Below are 14,497 nucleotides of genomic sequence, written 5' to 3' on the forward strand. Positions count from 1 at the left end.
CCCGGGGCGCGAGCGAGATGCGCCGCCTACGGCGCCCGGGGAGGACCAAACCGCACCTGGCACGGGGGCCCGCCCGCCTACGCCCCGCCCAGCCGACGCCAGGCCCCGCCCCTGAGCCTAGCCCCGCCCCCTGGTCCGGGCTCTGCGGCGGCCCTGGTGCCCGCTAGACTCTGCGCCCTCTGTGGGTGCCCGAACTGGTGAGGGTGATTCTGCGCAGGCTGGAGATCTCAACACAGGGGACCCTCTGCCCATTTTACCGATGGGGACAGCTGAGCACCAGAGGGGACAAGTTCGAACCTCAAAATGGCTCAGCTTATTAGATGAGCTGGGATGGGAACGCTGGCTCTTAATCCCCAGTCGAAAGCTCTTTCCAGTAGTGTCTGGAATCAAGACTATGAATATGGAGAAACCAGGTTTACCCACAAATAGCTTTGGGGGGGGGTTGAGGGTGGGCTTTTCTTAGAAGCTTCCAGCTCAGAGAAGCCACTTGTCTGTGCCACTATAAGCAAGCTGACACTCAGTGGCAGATCCTTATTAGGCCAAGTAGGTATATAAATGAAACCCGAACACCAGATCTTCCAATTTTTCAAGATAAGCCAAAAATCCAGGTATTTAGGTGAAATTTCCCTCTTTTAAAAATGTTGGTAACATTCAAATTCTAAAAATGCCATGTAGGTCAAAGGAAATGTACCAGTGGTTTGGATTTGCCCTTCGGACTCTTCTTTGTAGAGAAGAGCCCTGGACCAGGATTTAGGACAGCAGACTGGTTTCTCGCAGCCGCTAGGTGGCTGAGGGGCCTTGAGAGAACCACTTCCCCTCACTTGGTTTGGGAGGGGCTTGGGGTCCTCTGTGTGACTAAGGCTCGGCTACATCAGCTGGTCCCTGAGGTCCCTCCCATCTGATTCTCTTGTGCTGGGTCTTTGGCAACTGTTATTTCCTTAGATCAGATATAGGTCATGAGAAAAGTGTACAAATGACCAGGAAGGGACAGGGATGGGGCCCAAGGAAATGGATCACAACACTGCCACCAAGGATGAAGTTCAACCCAGCACTCAAGTACACAAAGGTGAGCACAATCCTCTTCCTTCCTGCTCTGTGTACTCCAAACCAGATGCAGGTCAGATTTTTCTCCTCTGGGTGTGGTAGGTGTCCCCTGAAGTCCTGAGTGTGAAGAAAGTGCTGAGGGGCAGTGTAGGCGATGTGCCTCACTTCTGTTCATTCCTGGGAACCCTCTTCAGCAGTCGGCTTTACTTTCTGAGGCTATCTCTGCTCTGATTATAGTAAAGACAAAACTGTGTATTGAATTAAAGTGATGGTGATCCAGGGGACTCTCCTGACAAGGAGAGTGGCTACCAAAAAGGGGTGAGGTTTTTATTTGCCCTGCACATGGAAAGAGGTTACACTGTATTTTCCCAGACACCCAGGCACTGGCAGCCTTGGACCCAAGGCCCCTGGGAGTCTTCCCTCTCCCTCTGCCCCCCAGCAAGGCACCCAGGTCTGTCTCTTCTCCCTCCTCACTCTCATTACACTTCTTTCCCACCTCCAGCCTCATGGTCTTCACCAGCAGGGAGCGGGAGGATAAACAACTCCCCCCAAGTTGCTCCCAGGGAAGTTCAGGTAACTTTGAGAAATGAAAAGTTGAAATGTAAAGGAAGAGAACAGCAGTCCATAGAAATGATAAAACCCAGAGATACCTTTTCAACATGGATACAAAGAACATTCCAAAATCACTTGTGAACTCAAAGGGAGTTCTGGAGGGCAGAAAAGGCCTGCGCAGGGAGAAACCCTCCAGGGTTTCTAGTACCAGGTCACCTGTGCGCAGTTTGATTACCTGACCATGGCTTGGTCAGTCCTTGAGGCCAGATCCTGCTGACTGACTCACAATCAACTCTCTGGGCCTACAGAAATGAGGACCTGGGCCCTGACAAACATCTTAAGGTCTGGCTCTGCCATCCTGAGGGAACTGGTCTACTGGTCCACGGCCAGATACTCCCAGTGTCACTTCCATGTGCCTCAGACCAAGACAGTCTTGGACCTCTAATTTCTCCTCTCCCTGAATCATCCTACCTAAAATGGGCTGATTAATCTTCCAAAATTAGGTTTCTGTCACCTCTGTGCTCAAAAACGAATAGCTCCCTATTGCCTACAAAATAACAGCCAAACCTGGCCCTCAAGAACTAACCACATCTCACCCTACAGCCTTCTCTCCCTACTCCCTTCGCTCCAGGACTCTGCTTTTTCCTGAATACCTTCTGCCCTTGTAACATTCTGCCATTCCTACAACCACCAGCTGTCCTCCACAACCCCACTGCTCCCCACGTTCTCTGTAATTTTGTTGTCCCATTCTGCCAGAAGTGCAGTCTTGTTTCTAAACCCTTAACACATTGTTATTTTCAATTATATCATTTTGCAACCCCTGTGAACTAATCTAAATCTGCACAGTCCAATATGGTAGCCACTAGCCATACGTGGTTATTTAAATTAAAATGAGATAAAACAAAAAATTCAGTTCTTCAGTACTCTAGCCACATTTCAGGTGCCTGATAGCCCCATGTGGCTAGTGGTTACTGTGTTGCACAGTGCAGACAGAGAACATCTCCATGACTGCAGAAAATTATATTGGACAGTGCTGTTCTCAACAATGATCAGTAAGGGCTGCTAACATCACAAAGAGGGACTACCAGACATTATGTGTCTCCTGATATGATGCAACAAGAAGTATACACTACCACTCATGACATAGTCTTACCAAAAAAAAAAAAAAAAAAATCAAGCCTGAATCTGGCCAAGCCTCTAGATTTAACAACCAATTTACAGGAAATACAAGAGTGAGAAGAGTTTGTTAATACCACAGTGATGCAAATAGCAAAAGTGAAGTTGTAGGAAACTGAACAGGACAAACTAACTGCAAGGGAAAGAAAAGAGACAGAAGAGGATCCTACAGATGTAACAGACTTAAGAGACATCCAAGAGCAACGTATGGATCTAATCTGGATCTCAACTCAAACTGTACAAGAGTTATGAGACAACTAGGAAAATTTGAACAATGATTGGATACATGATATTAAGGAATTACCATCAATTTTTAAAGGTACATAAAAGAGTATCTTGGTTATATTTTTAAAAATCCTTGAGATGCATATTGAAATACTTAATAGGTGAGATATGACTAGAATTTGCTTCAAAACAGTGCAGGTACGGGAGAGGAACAGTGTCAGGGTGGGGATGAAACAAGACTAGACCTGAGTTGATGGCTATGGGGGTTGAACAACTGGTACATGGAGGCCTTATTGTCCTGTTCTACTTCTGTGTCTTGTTTCCTTTTCTTACTGGGCTTATGAATTCCTGGAGTTCTCTTACCTTTGCATTTCCTACTATGTCTTGGCACTATTCAATTTGATAACTGTTAGGTCAAAGTTTAAGAGGGAGAAAAGAACTCCTTTCAGACGGATGACCTGTAGCTCTGATGTGCTGGGGAGCCCAAGGCTGGGCCAGGTTTGTAATATCACCATCTTCCATCTCACATTCTGCTGAGAACCTCACGGAACCTTACGGAGCAGCATGCCCCGTTACAGGTAGAGGGCTTGGCTGGAGGCCAGATTGCCTTGTCAAAGAACATGGGGAGAGATGCTGACACGGAACAACCTGCTTCTCCTCAAGGCTCTTTTTGGCCACAAGCTAAGCTCCAGGGTGGCAGCCCACAACCTTCAGAATTCCATACACTTATATGAGGACTGGGTCTGCCTGTCAGACAGGTCACACCTTGGGTGGGGCTGTGTATGAAGCCAGGCCTCCAGCCTATGCTTCTCATTTCTAATTATCCATGGGTGTTTGAAGACTTTCGTCCTCAATCTTCGCGGGGGCCAGACCAGTCCTCAACCCATTGCCCCCCACTCCCCTGACACAGTTAAGTCCACAGCTCACAGTTATGTAAAACCATTTGTTTAATTCTAAATCAAATCACTTTTACAACAGTGAAAATTAGTGACTGGTCAAGGTGTACACGGTATTATTTTCTGACTGTGGTTGGGACCTGGTCCTAATCCACAAAGGTGGCAGGAGGGGTTGGGGGCCAAGAACATAGAAAACACACACAAAGAAAGGAAAATTGCCTCAGCAGAGGGGTGAGGTGGTGAGCCTGCGGGGGCACTGGGAAGGGACCTCCCTGTTGGGGCTGGGCCAGCAGTCCCAAGTCGGCTCTCCTGCCCCAGCTCCTGGCAGAGCATGATTGGGGACCTGCAAGGTTCAAAATCAAAGGGCACATGGCCAACCTGGCTTTGCTAACAGGTTCCTGGGATGCCTTTGCTGGTGGAGCTCTCCTGGGCTCACTCCTCTTCGTTAAAGGGTCAAAGTTATTTGTCTTCCTACCTACAACCCTTCTTTTTTTAACCTTTCTTCTGGAAACCCATTTCTGTTCGATCCATCTGACTGAAGTCCTCTCTCCCATCACTAGGTGGGGCCATTGCACTGAGAAACCAGGGCCCGTCAGACCTGGGATTTCCAGGTGATAAAATGAGCACTCTTGAGTGGGTGCCCAGAGAATCTTTAAAATCCATCAGGCACACCGTAAAGCAGGTGGCTTATTCCTACCAAGTGGATTCGGCAAATGAACCACCTATTCAATACTTGTATTTTGTCTGTTTAAACACTGAACTCTGGCACTGAAAGGTAAGAGGGGAAGCGGGGGGGTGCAGTGGAGAGAGGAGAAGGGCTTCCCTCATCTTCCTCAAGGTCTCGGTTTCCACACGCTATGCAGAACCATATCTGGAACAAACAATAGGTGGAGCTTTCAACCACTTGTTGGCTATTGCTGGGGGTAAACTCAGGAGCAGTGTGGACTGGTGAAGTGACAGAGAGGCCCTCAGAGTAAGTCCATCTCCCCCTACCCTAAGGGTCTCCTGGAAGAGCCTGGATTTCTAGGAAGATGCCAGACTGGCAGAGCGAGAACCATTCCACCAGGTGAACTGTTCTCCTGCTGGCAACACACTCCCTCAGTCAAATTTGGAAGAAGAAGCTTGTGAAGTTGAAAAACAAATCAAGGGCTTGGGAAGAACGACTTCCCTGAAAGTTTCCAGAGGATGACTTCCACAGGCAGACCACATCCTATCTTTGTGCTGAGGCTCCCTGGGCTCTGCGCCCAGCTTTACAAACCACCAGGGGTTGCCTGCTCTGGAGTAGCGTGCTTCTCTGGTTTTAGCACACACACAAGAGGTCTTCAAACCATACCAAAATCAGAGTCACATGCTGGGTCTCCCCTTTCCCTGACTCTTCTTTAAGGACAATTTGGCTTCTGAGGAGGGTGGTCTTCAACATGCAGCTGGGGTGACCCAACAAGGCTCCCAGTTTCCTTTGTGGGGTCTGGGAAAGGATGCACCTGGAGCTTCTGCGGCCTTAGGGACAAGGCTGCTTGTTCAGCCATTCCTGCATCTGAGCTCCGAATCCCACCTGAGTCCCGACTGCAGGTCTTTCCTAACACGCAGTCCGTCCTGGCTTCAACAGTAATCTAGAATGGGTGCCCTCTGGCAGGGAGGCAGATGTGCATAGTTTTGGGGGAAAACTGATGGGAAACCACATGTCTCTGGGGATAATCTACGCCAGGAAACCAGGAGGTCATTCAAGCCACTCTGGAGCCAAAGACACTGAGCACAGCCCAGAGGCAATAGATCTTTGGGTCCCTGGTGAATTCATGAATTGACTCCAGCTCCAGCTGCTGCAATTATGATCTTAATAGGACAGCAATTTCTTGCATCTCTGCTGAAGAGGAAATAGGACAGAATAGCACTGCGATCTGGAAGGGGAACCTCTCTATACGAGGAGTCCCACTGACTTCAGAGGCCACTTACCAAGGGGTATTTAAAGAGATGAAAAAAAGTTTCCATATTTGGTTCGTCCCTTTGTTTTTTTAATATTAAATTCAGGTGAAATTGTACTGACAATTCCTCTTCTCCTGCCTCTTTCCTGTGCAGAGTCAGGACCTGCTGAGCTGGCTGGGACAGGATTTCACGGTGTAACCCATAAGAAATGACTCAATGCCAAGGCCTGAGGTGTTTACAGCAGTGGCCTCACTCCAGGGTCCTCAACAACTGGTCTTGAGTCCCAAAGCTCTGATGGAGAAGCAAAACTCCTTGATGTGTCACTGACCCCACTGATTCCAGAGGTCAGGATTAGCCAGGAAGCCAAACATCAAGAGTGGGGGTGGCATGTCACCGGTCCAGAGGCCCTGCATGGATGTAGGCCGGGAGCCCAGCATTAGGCAATCAATAGCCAGAACATGATCACCAGGGCCACAAACAGGAACAGGCGTGACAGGAACTGCTCGTCCACGTACTGGGGCGTTCCGGGGACAGCTGGAGGGACAGGAGGGAGGAGGGAGGCTGTGAGAATGCTGCAGCTGCACACACTGCCCACTGGAGTCAGAAGTCGAGAGCATCAACCTTCATCTCTTTACAACAGAATCCTGCACACTAAAAATATTTCCAAACCCCAAATAATATTAGGCAAAACAAAATTCAAATTATAAAAATTTAACAATGAGGACAAAGTCTCCCATTCGTCCTAAGAGGGTTTTGTCTCCAGGTGCAAATAAACCAGGAAAGTCTTGGAGGGAAAAATAAAAGCTACTATTTGTTAAGCAGCTTGTGTGTGCTGCTGTGTATACACATTATTGCCTGTTGGGCATTATTATCCCATTCTGTGTAAAAAGAAACTGAAGCACAGGTATGAGGTGACCTGCCTAAGATCTCAAGGTTCATGAGCTGGCGGAGAGCCCACAGTTGTGCTCTCAGCCTCTCCACACACTGCCTCTCGAGTCATGGAGTTTCTAGATTCTGGCACTGATGAGTCAGGAGGGGTCTCAGGGAGCCCCGCGTGAGGTGCCTTCCTTTTCCAGAGATGAGAACTAGAGCCCAGAGAGGCAAAACAACCTGTCTCCCTCAATCCATAGCAAACTAGGGGCAGAAGTGGGCTGAGAACCTGGGTCTCCACTCCTCTCTGCTTTGAGAAAAGCTACTCCATAGAGCTCCTTGTCCTGACTGTGGGGCAAGGAGAGTTAAGAGAAACTACATCCCAGATGGGCAAACTGTACCAAACACACACAACAAGGGAAAACTGTCTGAGTGTGCCAAGGGGATAAAGAGAGTTCACAGCCTGGCTGTGAACTCTCTTTACCTGGGGAACCCGGGTGAGCCCTGGACCAGGATGGATGGAAATAAACTAGCAGGCAGGTGCGTGTTCCTTCCACGGGGCCCTGTCCCTCCTTCAGAGCAGAGCACGCCTGGCCCTTTGGGGTCTCTTTCCTCTGATAAAACAGCATGCGAACAGAGGAGAAACCTTTGAGGCAGATGAGGTAAGGAAGGGCAGTCCCAAGATCGCTCAGTGCTATATTACGCCCCAGTTAGGCACGCTGATGGAATCAAGCAGGCCGGCAGTCAACAAAGACTTACCGATTGTCTGCTATGTGCCAAGCACCTGGGTCGGGGGGCAGGGGACAAATGGATGGCTCAGGAGAGGTTACTGTCCCTAGAGCCTAAGCTCCTGGCCAGGAGCCACGCACTGGTCCCTTCTGTACCTCACACTGTGCCCAGCACACGAGGCCCCATTGAGTGCAAGCAGAGCTCAACCGCCCTCAGCAGCTCTGCAGCTCCATGGTCAGGATCTGGGCCTGGGCGTCAGATTGCGATAGAGCCCAGGGCACCTACCTCACTGCCCTGCCCTACACCAACTGCAGCCAGCACTCTCAAGCTGGCTGGAGGGAGAAAGGTAGAAGCAGGTGGCAGACCTAGGCATGGTTCCCAAAGGGCTGGGGCTTAGGACCAGCCCTACGTGTGTCCTGAGGGAAGCTGGCCAGAGATGCCAGAAAATAGGGAGGCCCAGACTCCTTGCAGTCACCTGGCCCCTCCCCACCCCCAATGGTCAAAGTCAGGGGTATACGCCCAGAACTAGGCTTTTACTCAGCTGGGTAGAGTATATACTTTTTCATTTTATGGGCATGGGTTATATCTTGGAAAACATTACTAAGCATTTTCTGAATTGTAAAATGGAGTTAATTGCACATCTATCCCACAGGCTCATTGTGGGGATCCCAGGTTTATAATGGAAAGCACTCTGAACGTGCTTGTGCCTAATACTTGGTTAAGTGTGCAATATCATTACCATGACTACCAGTAATCGGAAAAGAGTTTAGCACATTTTGAAAAGGCTGATTATCCTACATATTGCTGAATTCCTAGGAGTCTTCAAGCAAAATCACCAAGAGAATAGGGTCTTACCTGGAGGAGGCCGCCCATCGTTTATGTTAAATGCTGTGGCAAATATGCCAAAGGGAAATGCCCCAATTCCAAAAGACATCTGGAAGCCACCATCTCCAAATCCAAACCCTTGAAATCCCTGTGTAGAAGAAATGCAATTCAGAACAGGCAGGTTTCTCCTCACCTGTCACACGTCACCTTATGTGTGGCACCCGCATTTCTTCCCCACCCTCTTTTCCTCCCATCTAGATCTCAAGGCAGAGAAACCCTGGTGGCTCCTCCGCCCTCCTGGCCATCCAGGGGTCCCAGCTAAGGAGCTATGAATGCCAGAAAGGACTGGCTCTGACCCAAAGTAAAACTCTCTGCTGATGCAAGTAAGTGTTCTCAGAGCTCCAGGTTCCTTCCCAGAGTCCCACACTAGCCAATAAAACTTTCTACATGCTTTATAACAGCCAAAGTGTCAACAACTCTTATGCCCAATTACAAGGGAACATAGAACAAGCTACACATTATCTATAAGAGCAAAAAAAGTGGAACTCTAATTGGCCAACAATGGAGGTCATGATCAAAATTTCGATACATTACGCTGACTATGCAGCAACACAGAAAAACTCTTATGACCAAGCTTTCAGACAAAATTGTTTGAACACCATGGTCACAAGTATGTGACAATATGTATGTAGGTGGAAAAGATATGGATAAGTATTTTCCCTAAGATTTTTCTTTTAATATTGTTACAGAGAATTTTAAAAATTCAAAACACTTTTTTTCCTGATGACAAAAGTAATATATGCTTGCTATGAGAAATTAACACATTACAGGAATAAATAACACAGAAAATCAGAGGTCTCCTTGTTCACCCTCCACTTCATAACCCCTCCCTCCAATGACCACTGTCAGCAGTTTGGTATCATCCTCAGCCTTTTTTCCCTATAATGTTGGGTTGGCCAAAAAGTTCATTCAGATTTTCCCATAAGATGGTGGAAATGAACTTTTTGGCCAGCCCAATATGTTCTACACTGCATCATCTTTCACATGAAAAGATTCGGAAGGAATCATAATATTGTAAATAGGTTAACTCCTATTTTCTAAGTGCCAACTCTGTGCTGGGCACTGTGCTAAGCACTAGTACACTCAAATTGCATTTAATTCTTACATTAGGATCACCCACATTTACAGATGACCAAACCAAGGCTCAGAGAGATGAAATAACTTGACCAAGGTCACACAGCTGGTAAGGGGTAGAGTTTAGATCTGGAACTAGATCAGTATGGTCCGAAAACCCATGCTCTTAATTACTGTGAACATCTTAAAAAAATTCCTCTTCTCCTCTGCATCCCTGGGTAGATCTTTAGAACTGATTAAAAAATAATTAAAGAAAAGAAAAATTATTGGACTAACTGCTCTCCACGAAGAGCCGATAGGCCTTCATTTGTGAGTCTCTTGCAAATCATGCAAGTGGCTGCTCCCTATCCCTACTGAGCATAGCCTGGCACCCAGCTCCAAACTTCTTGATGGGCAGCACTACCTATAAAGCCTAACAGCAGATTTATTAAGAGGGCAGACCTACAGGGAAGAAAAACTGGTTTCCATCTCCTCAGTGCAGAAAAACCTCCAACTAAGAGCTAGCCTGGTTGAGTCTGAGGGCTCCTGAGATCAAGGCTGCCTTACCCAGGAAGGTGCAACTGTTTCATCAGGAACCACCACTTCATTCAGTGCAAATCCGAGGACTGGCCCTCCGGCCTCCCTTCCAGCAACACCTGTACAATCCCACAAGTCCTCACATTTGGTAGGTTTATGTTCCTGGGGCAGAGTAGGCAAAAAACATCACCGGTGGCTGTGGGTGCTTGTAAATGCCAGAGATGTGCACTGGCGTGTACATCTGATGTGCAGTCTTCACAGTCAGGGCCTCTGGCTTCCTGGGGCCTTGGATTCCTGGGTTAGGAGCTAATGCTCCACTGGGAACCAGAGCCTGGGAAGTACACAGTCTTGTCCATTGGACCACTAGGGAAGTCCTCAATAAAGTATTTTTTAATTAAAGTATGCACTTTTTAGACATAATGCTATTTATTGCTAATTTAATAAGACTATAGCGTAAACATAACTTTTATATGCACTCGGAAACCAAAAAAATTGTGTGACTTGCTTTACTGTGATATTCGCTTTATTGTGGTGGTCTGGAACTAAACCTGAAGCATCTCCAAGGTCTGCCTGTGAACTCCATAAGGGCAGGGATCTTTACTATGTTCACTGATATATTACCAGTGCCTAGAATGAGGCCCAGCACACAGAGGGCACTAAATATAGAAAGAATAAAATCTTAAAAGAGAGTTACAAAACAGGAGCCAAATATTGTAAAAATAAAAATATACGTATACACAAACATCTATCTATAAAACACACACACACAAATAGATCTATAAAATTTGTGTGTGTATAGATAATCATAGAAAAATAGAAAAGAAAATAGACCAATGTGTTTCCATTGGTTATCTCTGGATGGTGTGATTATAAGTTATTTTCTCCCCTCTTTTCCTTTCTGTATTTTGCAAATTTTCCTTTACTTTTATAATCAAGGAGAAAAAATGTAGGGCTGAGAGGGAAACTTCTAAAGCCATGGGCTCATTTCTAGAAGCCTTCTCCTAGAATTTTCCTCACCCCTCTGTTCTCCGGTTCTGGCCTCTGTCCTTGAGGACGGGGAGGAGTCTTCTCTCTGAAACAGAAACGGTGTAAAATAAGTCTATTACGAAATGCTTTGACCTGTTCCCTGAGTGGGGGAGCTCTTCACCAACAGGGTCAGGGCCATGGCCCCCTTTCATGCCCGGCACATGAACTTATGCCAAATTAAACCAAATACTAACTCTGTTCTACATGCAATTGCTTTTCCCTAGTGTGTAGAAAACTAGGGAGAAAATCCATTTGTTACAAGATGCTCATCAGACTGCACTCAGCTTATTCTTCTCACAGAGAGCCATACCCAGATTGGTTACAACTGTCAGCCAGGCACCTTCCTGGACCTGGGTCACGGATGTCAAAAACCCCAAATCCAAATTCAAACAGAAGATGGCCTGTCAGCAGAGAGGGCTGAGATTCAGGGTCTCTCTGCTCTGCCCCATTACCTTCAGCTTTACCTCCCACTACTCTTGAGCAAGTACTTTACACTATTCTTTCTCTCTAGGACCTCTGGGTCCTAGCCCCTTCCATCACTCATCCCACAAATACTGGACTGAGGGCTTGTTATCCATCAGGCGCTAGGCAGGATGCTACCAAGACTGAAGATAGATCCTACTCTTGAGGTGCTCGTGGTTTAAAGGGGGCTACAACCAATCACACTACAGCGTGGAAGGGACTTCTTTAAAAGAGGTGTCAACTAAATGGAGTGGGGGCATGGGTGAAAGCAACTAATGTGGGGAAGAAAGGCCACTTTAAGGAGGAGGTAACTTTAGGGTTGCTCATAAAAGACGGCAGAAGTTAGAGGAGAAGAAGGGGGTTGAGCAGGACTGGAGAGGGCAGAAGAGGCAAATAGACAACAAATACAAAGGCTCATGAAGGTGAAAGCATAAATAAGTCCCTTTAAGAGAAGTCCAATATGTCTGGGTATAGGGTATGCTGGAGTGGGGTGGAAGAAGGTAAGAGACACTGTCGGGAGTTTGGGAAAAGTGTGCGTGGGTGTGTTATGTGCACACTCGAGCACCACTCCATGAAGGTTCTCAACAGAATGCCTCCATTTCCAGAAATCTCAAACTCCACAAAGCCTCCCAGACCCCCATTTCCTCCCCCCAGACTTTAGACATCACTGCTACAGCACCCACCTCCCACCCTGCAGACTCTCTTGCTGGACACCCTGCTTCCCAGGCTCCTTCACAGCACTCTGCATACTTGCAATGGTGGTGTCTTGTGCGCTGCCTAGCATAGTGCCTGTCCATTGGCAGATGCTCACAGCACATCTGTATCACAGCCCCGCAAATGGCAACCTGGTTCCCCTTCCTTCCTGGCTGACTCCCATCTGGATGCCAAGTGCCTTGAAATGGAGGGTCTGTAAACACTAACTAAAGGGTGGGGTGAGGAGGTGCTGAATAGAAGTGAATTCGTGTCCAAGGGGAGGAGTGTGTGTGAGAGGGGCCCCATGGCCTCACCTGGGGTCCTGCTGCCCAGTGCTGCCCCTGCCATAGAGGGGAATCACCTTGTCGCGGCTGATGCCAGCTTTGCAAACTGGACACACCTGTCTGTTAGGTCTCGTCTCCAACCACTGCAAGCAGGAGAGAAAACCACGTGAATGGCACAAGCCCACCAGGGTGGTCAGTCAGAGCCAGTAGGAGAACTACAGGGACCAGCGCCCTCAAACTGCAAACACCAGCACCAGCAGGGAACACCTCAAGGAACCCAACTCTCTGATTCTTGCTCCTGGCACTCAATAAATATTTACTAGTGGTGAAATCAAAATTGCCTTTAGATGCCGTCATAATTAAACAGGCTTCTTAATGCTTTGTTCTCTCAGGGGCTTGCCAGCAATACAACAGGAAGGAACTGCAGGCCTGCAGCTGTGTCAAGAGGTCTGACAGATCCAGTCACAGGTCAGGCTGCAAGTAGAACAAACTTTAAATCTCCATCTTCCCTGACGGATCAATTGTATGACCCTGGCAGTCAGATTTTTCTTTCTGTGTTTCTCATTTTTACAGTATTTCCTCAACAACTATGTGTCTTAGACATCAGCCATCTGGAAATAAGCTGACCATTTTCTGGTGATTTATTATGTGCTAAAGGATAGATTTTTCTTATTATCTAAATTTGCTTAGTGTTTTTTATGTACTTTCAATGATTTTTGTATTCAACTATTTCTTTCAAAATTAAAAACAACAGTCCTGTTTTGGGTTTTTCAGGCCCTTTCACTGGTTGTATTAAAATCATTTTAACTTTCTTAAAAACAAAATTAAAATGATAAAAACATATTACCTTAGTGTCCTTGTAGACATTAAATAAATATTTTATACACACACACACACACACCCACACACATTCAACATTTATCTTAGAGCATAAATTATATCTTTAGACCCAGTGATATGTAGTTTATCATATAAATGTGAATCTAGGACTTCAGGGCCAAGGAGAAGGCAGCATTTTAATGACTTTTATATCCTATTTCCTTTATCTTATTGTCAAAAGCTCGAAAACTTAAGTATTATGTGCTCTTTACAGATTTAGAACAGACATGTTCTAGAGGTTCCACTGGGGTCAAAATGCACCGCCCTGAAATGTAGTGGAAACCCCTCTCACTTTCTCTGCTTCTTTCTCCCATCAAGATTCTGAGGCTTTAGCAGCCTGGAACTTTTCTCCTCCCCTCCACATTTCCAAGCCACCTACAAGTGTGGGGCTCCAATGACAACAACCATGGAGACAGCTGGCAGCGATTATTAACAGCCAATTGTCAGTGCCAGACTCACCTCTGTCCCACCAAGCAGGCGCCTAGGTCTTGGAGAAAACTTACTAACTAGTTTTCATAATAATAAGAAGCTGGAAAAACAGACTTTTTCCCTCTCATAAAAGCTCTCTGTTGAGACCAAAGAAGTTTCCCCCTTCCTAACATTTTCAAGACCTATAAGGGTAGGGGGGATTGTTGATATGATGGGAGGTGCTTTTTATAGAGGCACAGTCTCAACAATAAAAACCTAACATACGATCACATCCAACCCAAGTTACAAATGAGGAAGTGAGACCCAGAGAGGTGTAGCTTGCCAAGGCCACAAAGGCCATCAACAGCAGAGTCAGGAGCATCCCTCCTGGGTACAACACTGACCTCTTGTTTCATCAACTGCCTATCAGTGGGCAGGTGTATAAAGAGGGTTGGGGGGAAAGCAAGCAAATGAGTCCACAAGCAGGGAAGATTGCAGCTTCTGACAGTAGTCTCCTGAGACTAGGGGTGTCTTGTGCAACCACAGCTGATGAAAGACAAAGTAAAATGCAATGCATCTTACCTGATGTAAACATGGCCAACTGCCAGAGTCCCCAAGGCAACCAGTCATCAAGGAGAAAGAGAAAGGGGAAAAGGAAGAAAAATTATTTCATTAACAGAAACACCGGGTAAGGTAGGAGGAGAAAAATGGGAAAACAGGATTGAACTGTGGAGCACTGCAACCCCACTGAGGGTCTGTGGGGATCACTGTTATCAGAAATTAGAAAAGACTGAGCTAAAATCACAGGAAAAATGAAGCAATGGAGACAAGACACCAGTCTCCACCTCCAGGATCCCA

At 46.9% G+C, this 14,497-nt stretch overlaps 1 protein-coding gene across 4 annotated transcripts in view; it reads right to left on the reverse strand.

Moving 5' to 3' along the window:
- Window positions 1-3,926: 3,926 nt before the first annotated feature.
- RNF185 (ring finger protein 185) overlaps window positions 3,927-14,497 on the reverse strand; it is a 28,835-nt gene continuing 18,264 nt past the window's right edge. For 2 of the 4 annotated variants that reach the window (XM_029229226.1, XM_029229236.1), the window contains exons 3-8: window positions 14,222-14,240; window positions 12,383-12,495; window positions 10,905-10,959; window positions 9,918-10,049; window positions 8,268-8,385; window positions 3,927-6,347 (exon numbers count right to left, since the gene is read on the reverse strand). In XM_029229226.1, coding sequence (XP_029085059.1) covers window positions 6,250-6,347; window positions 8,268-8,385; window positions 9,918-10,049; window positions 10,905-10,959; window positions 12,383-12,495; window positions 14,222-14,240 — 535 coding nt within the window. In that variant the 3' untranslated portion in view covers window positions 3,927-6,249. The remainder of the gene's footprint in view (window positions 6,348-8,267; window positions 8,386-9,917; window positions 10,050-10,904; window positions 10,960-12,382; window positions 12,496-14,221; window positions 14,241-14,497) is intronic. The other 2 variants (XM_029229246.1, XM_029229255.1) reach the window with 1 other exon arrangement.

This window comes from Monodon monoceros, unplaced genomic scaffold, assembly GCF_005190385.1.
Source record: "Monodon monoceros isolate NGI ecotype Baffin Bay Population unplaced genomic scaffold, NGI_Narwhal_1 Super_Scaffold_1, whole genome shotgun sequence".
Lineage (NCBI taxonomy): Eukaryota > Metazoa > Chordata > Mammalia > Artiodactyla > Monodontidae > Monodon > Monodon monoceros.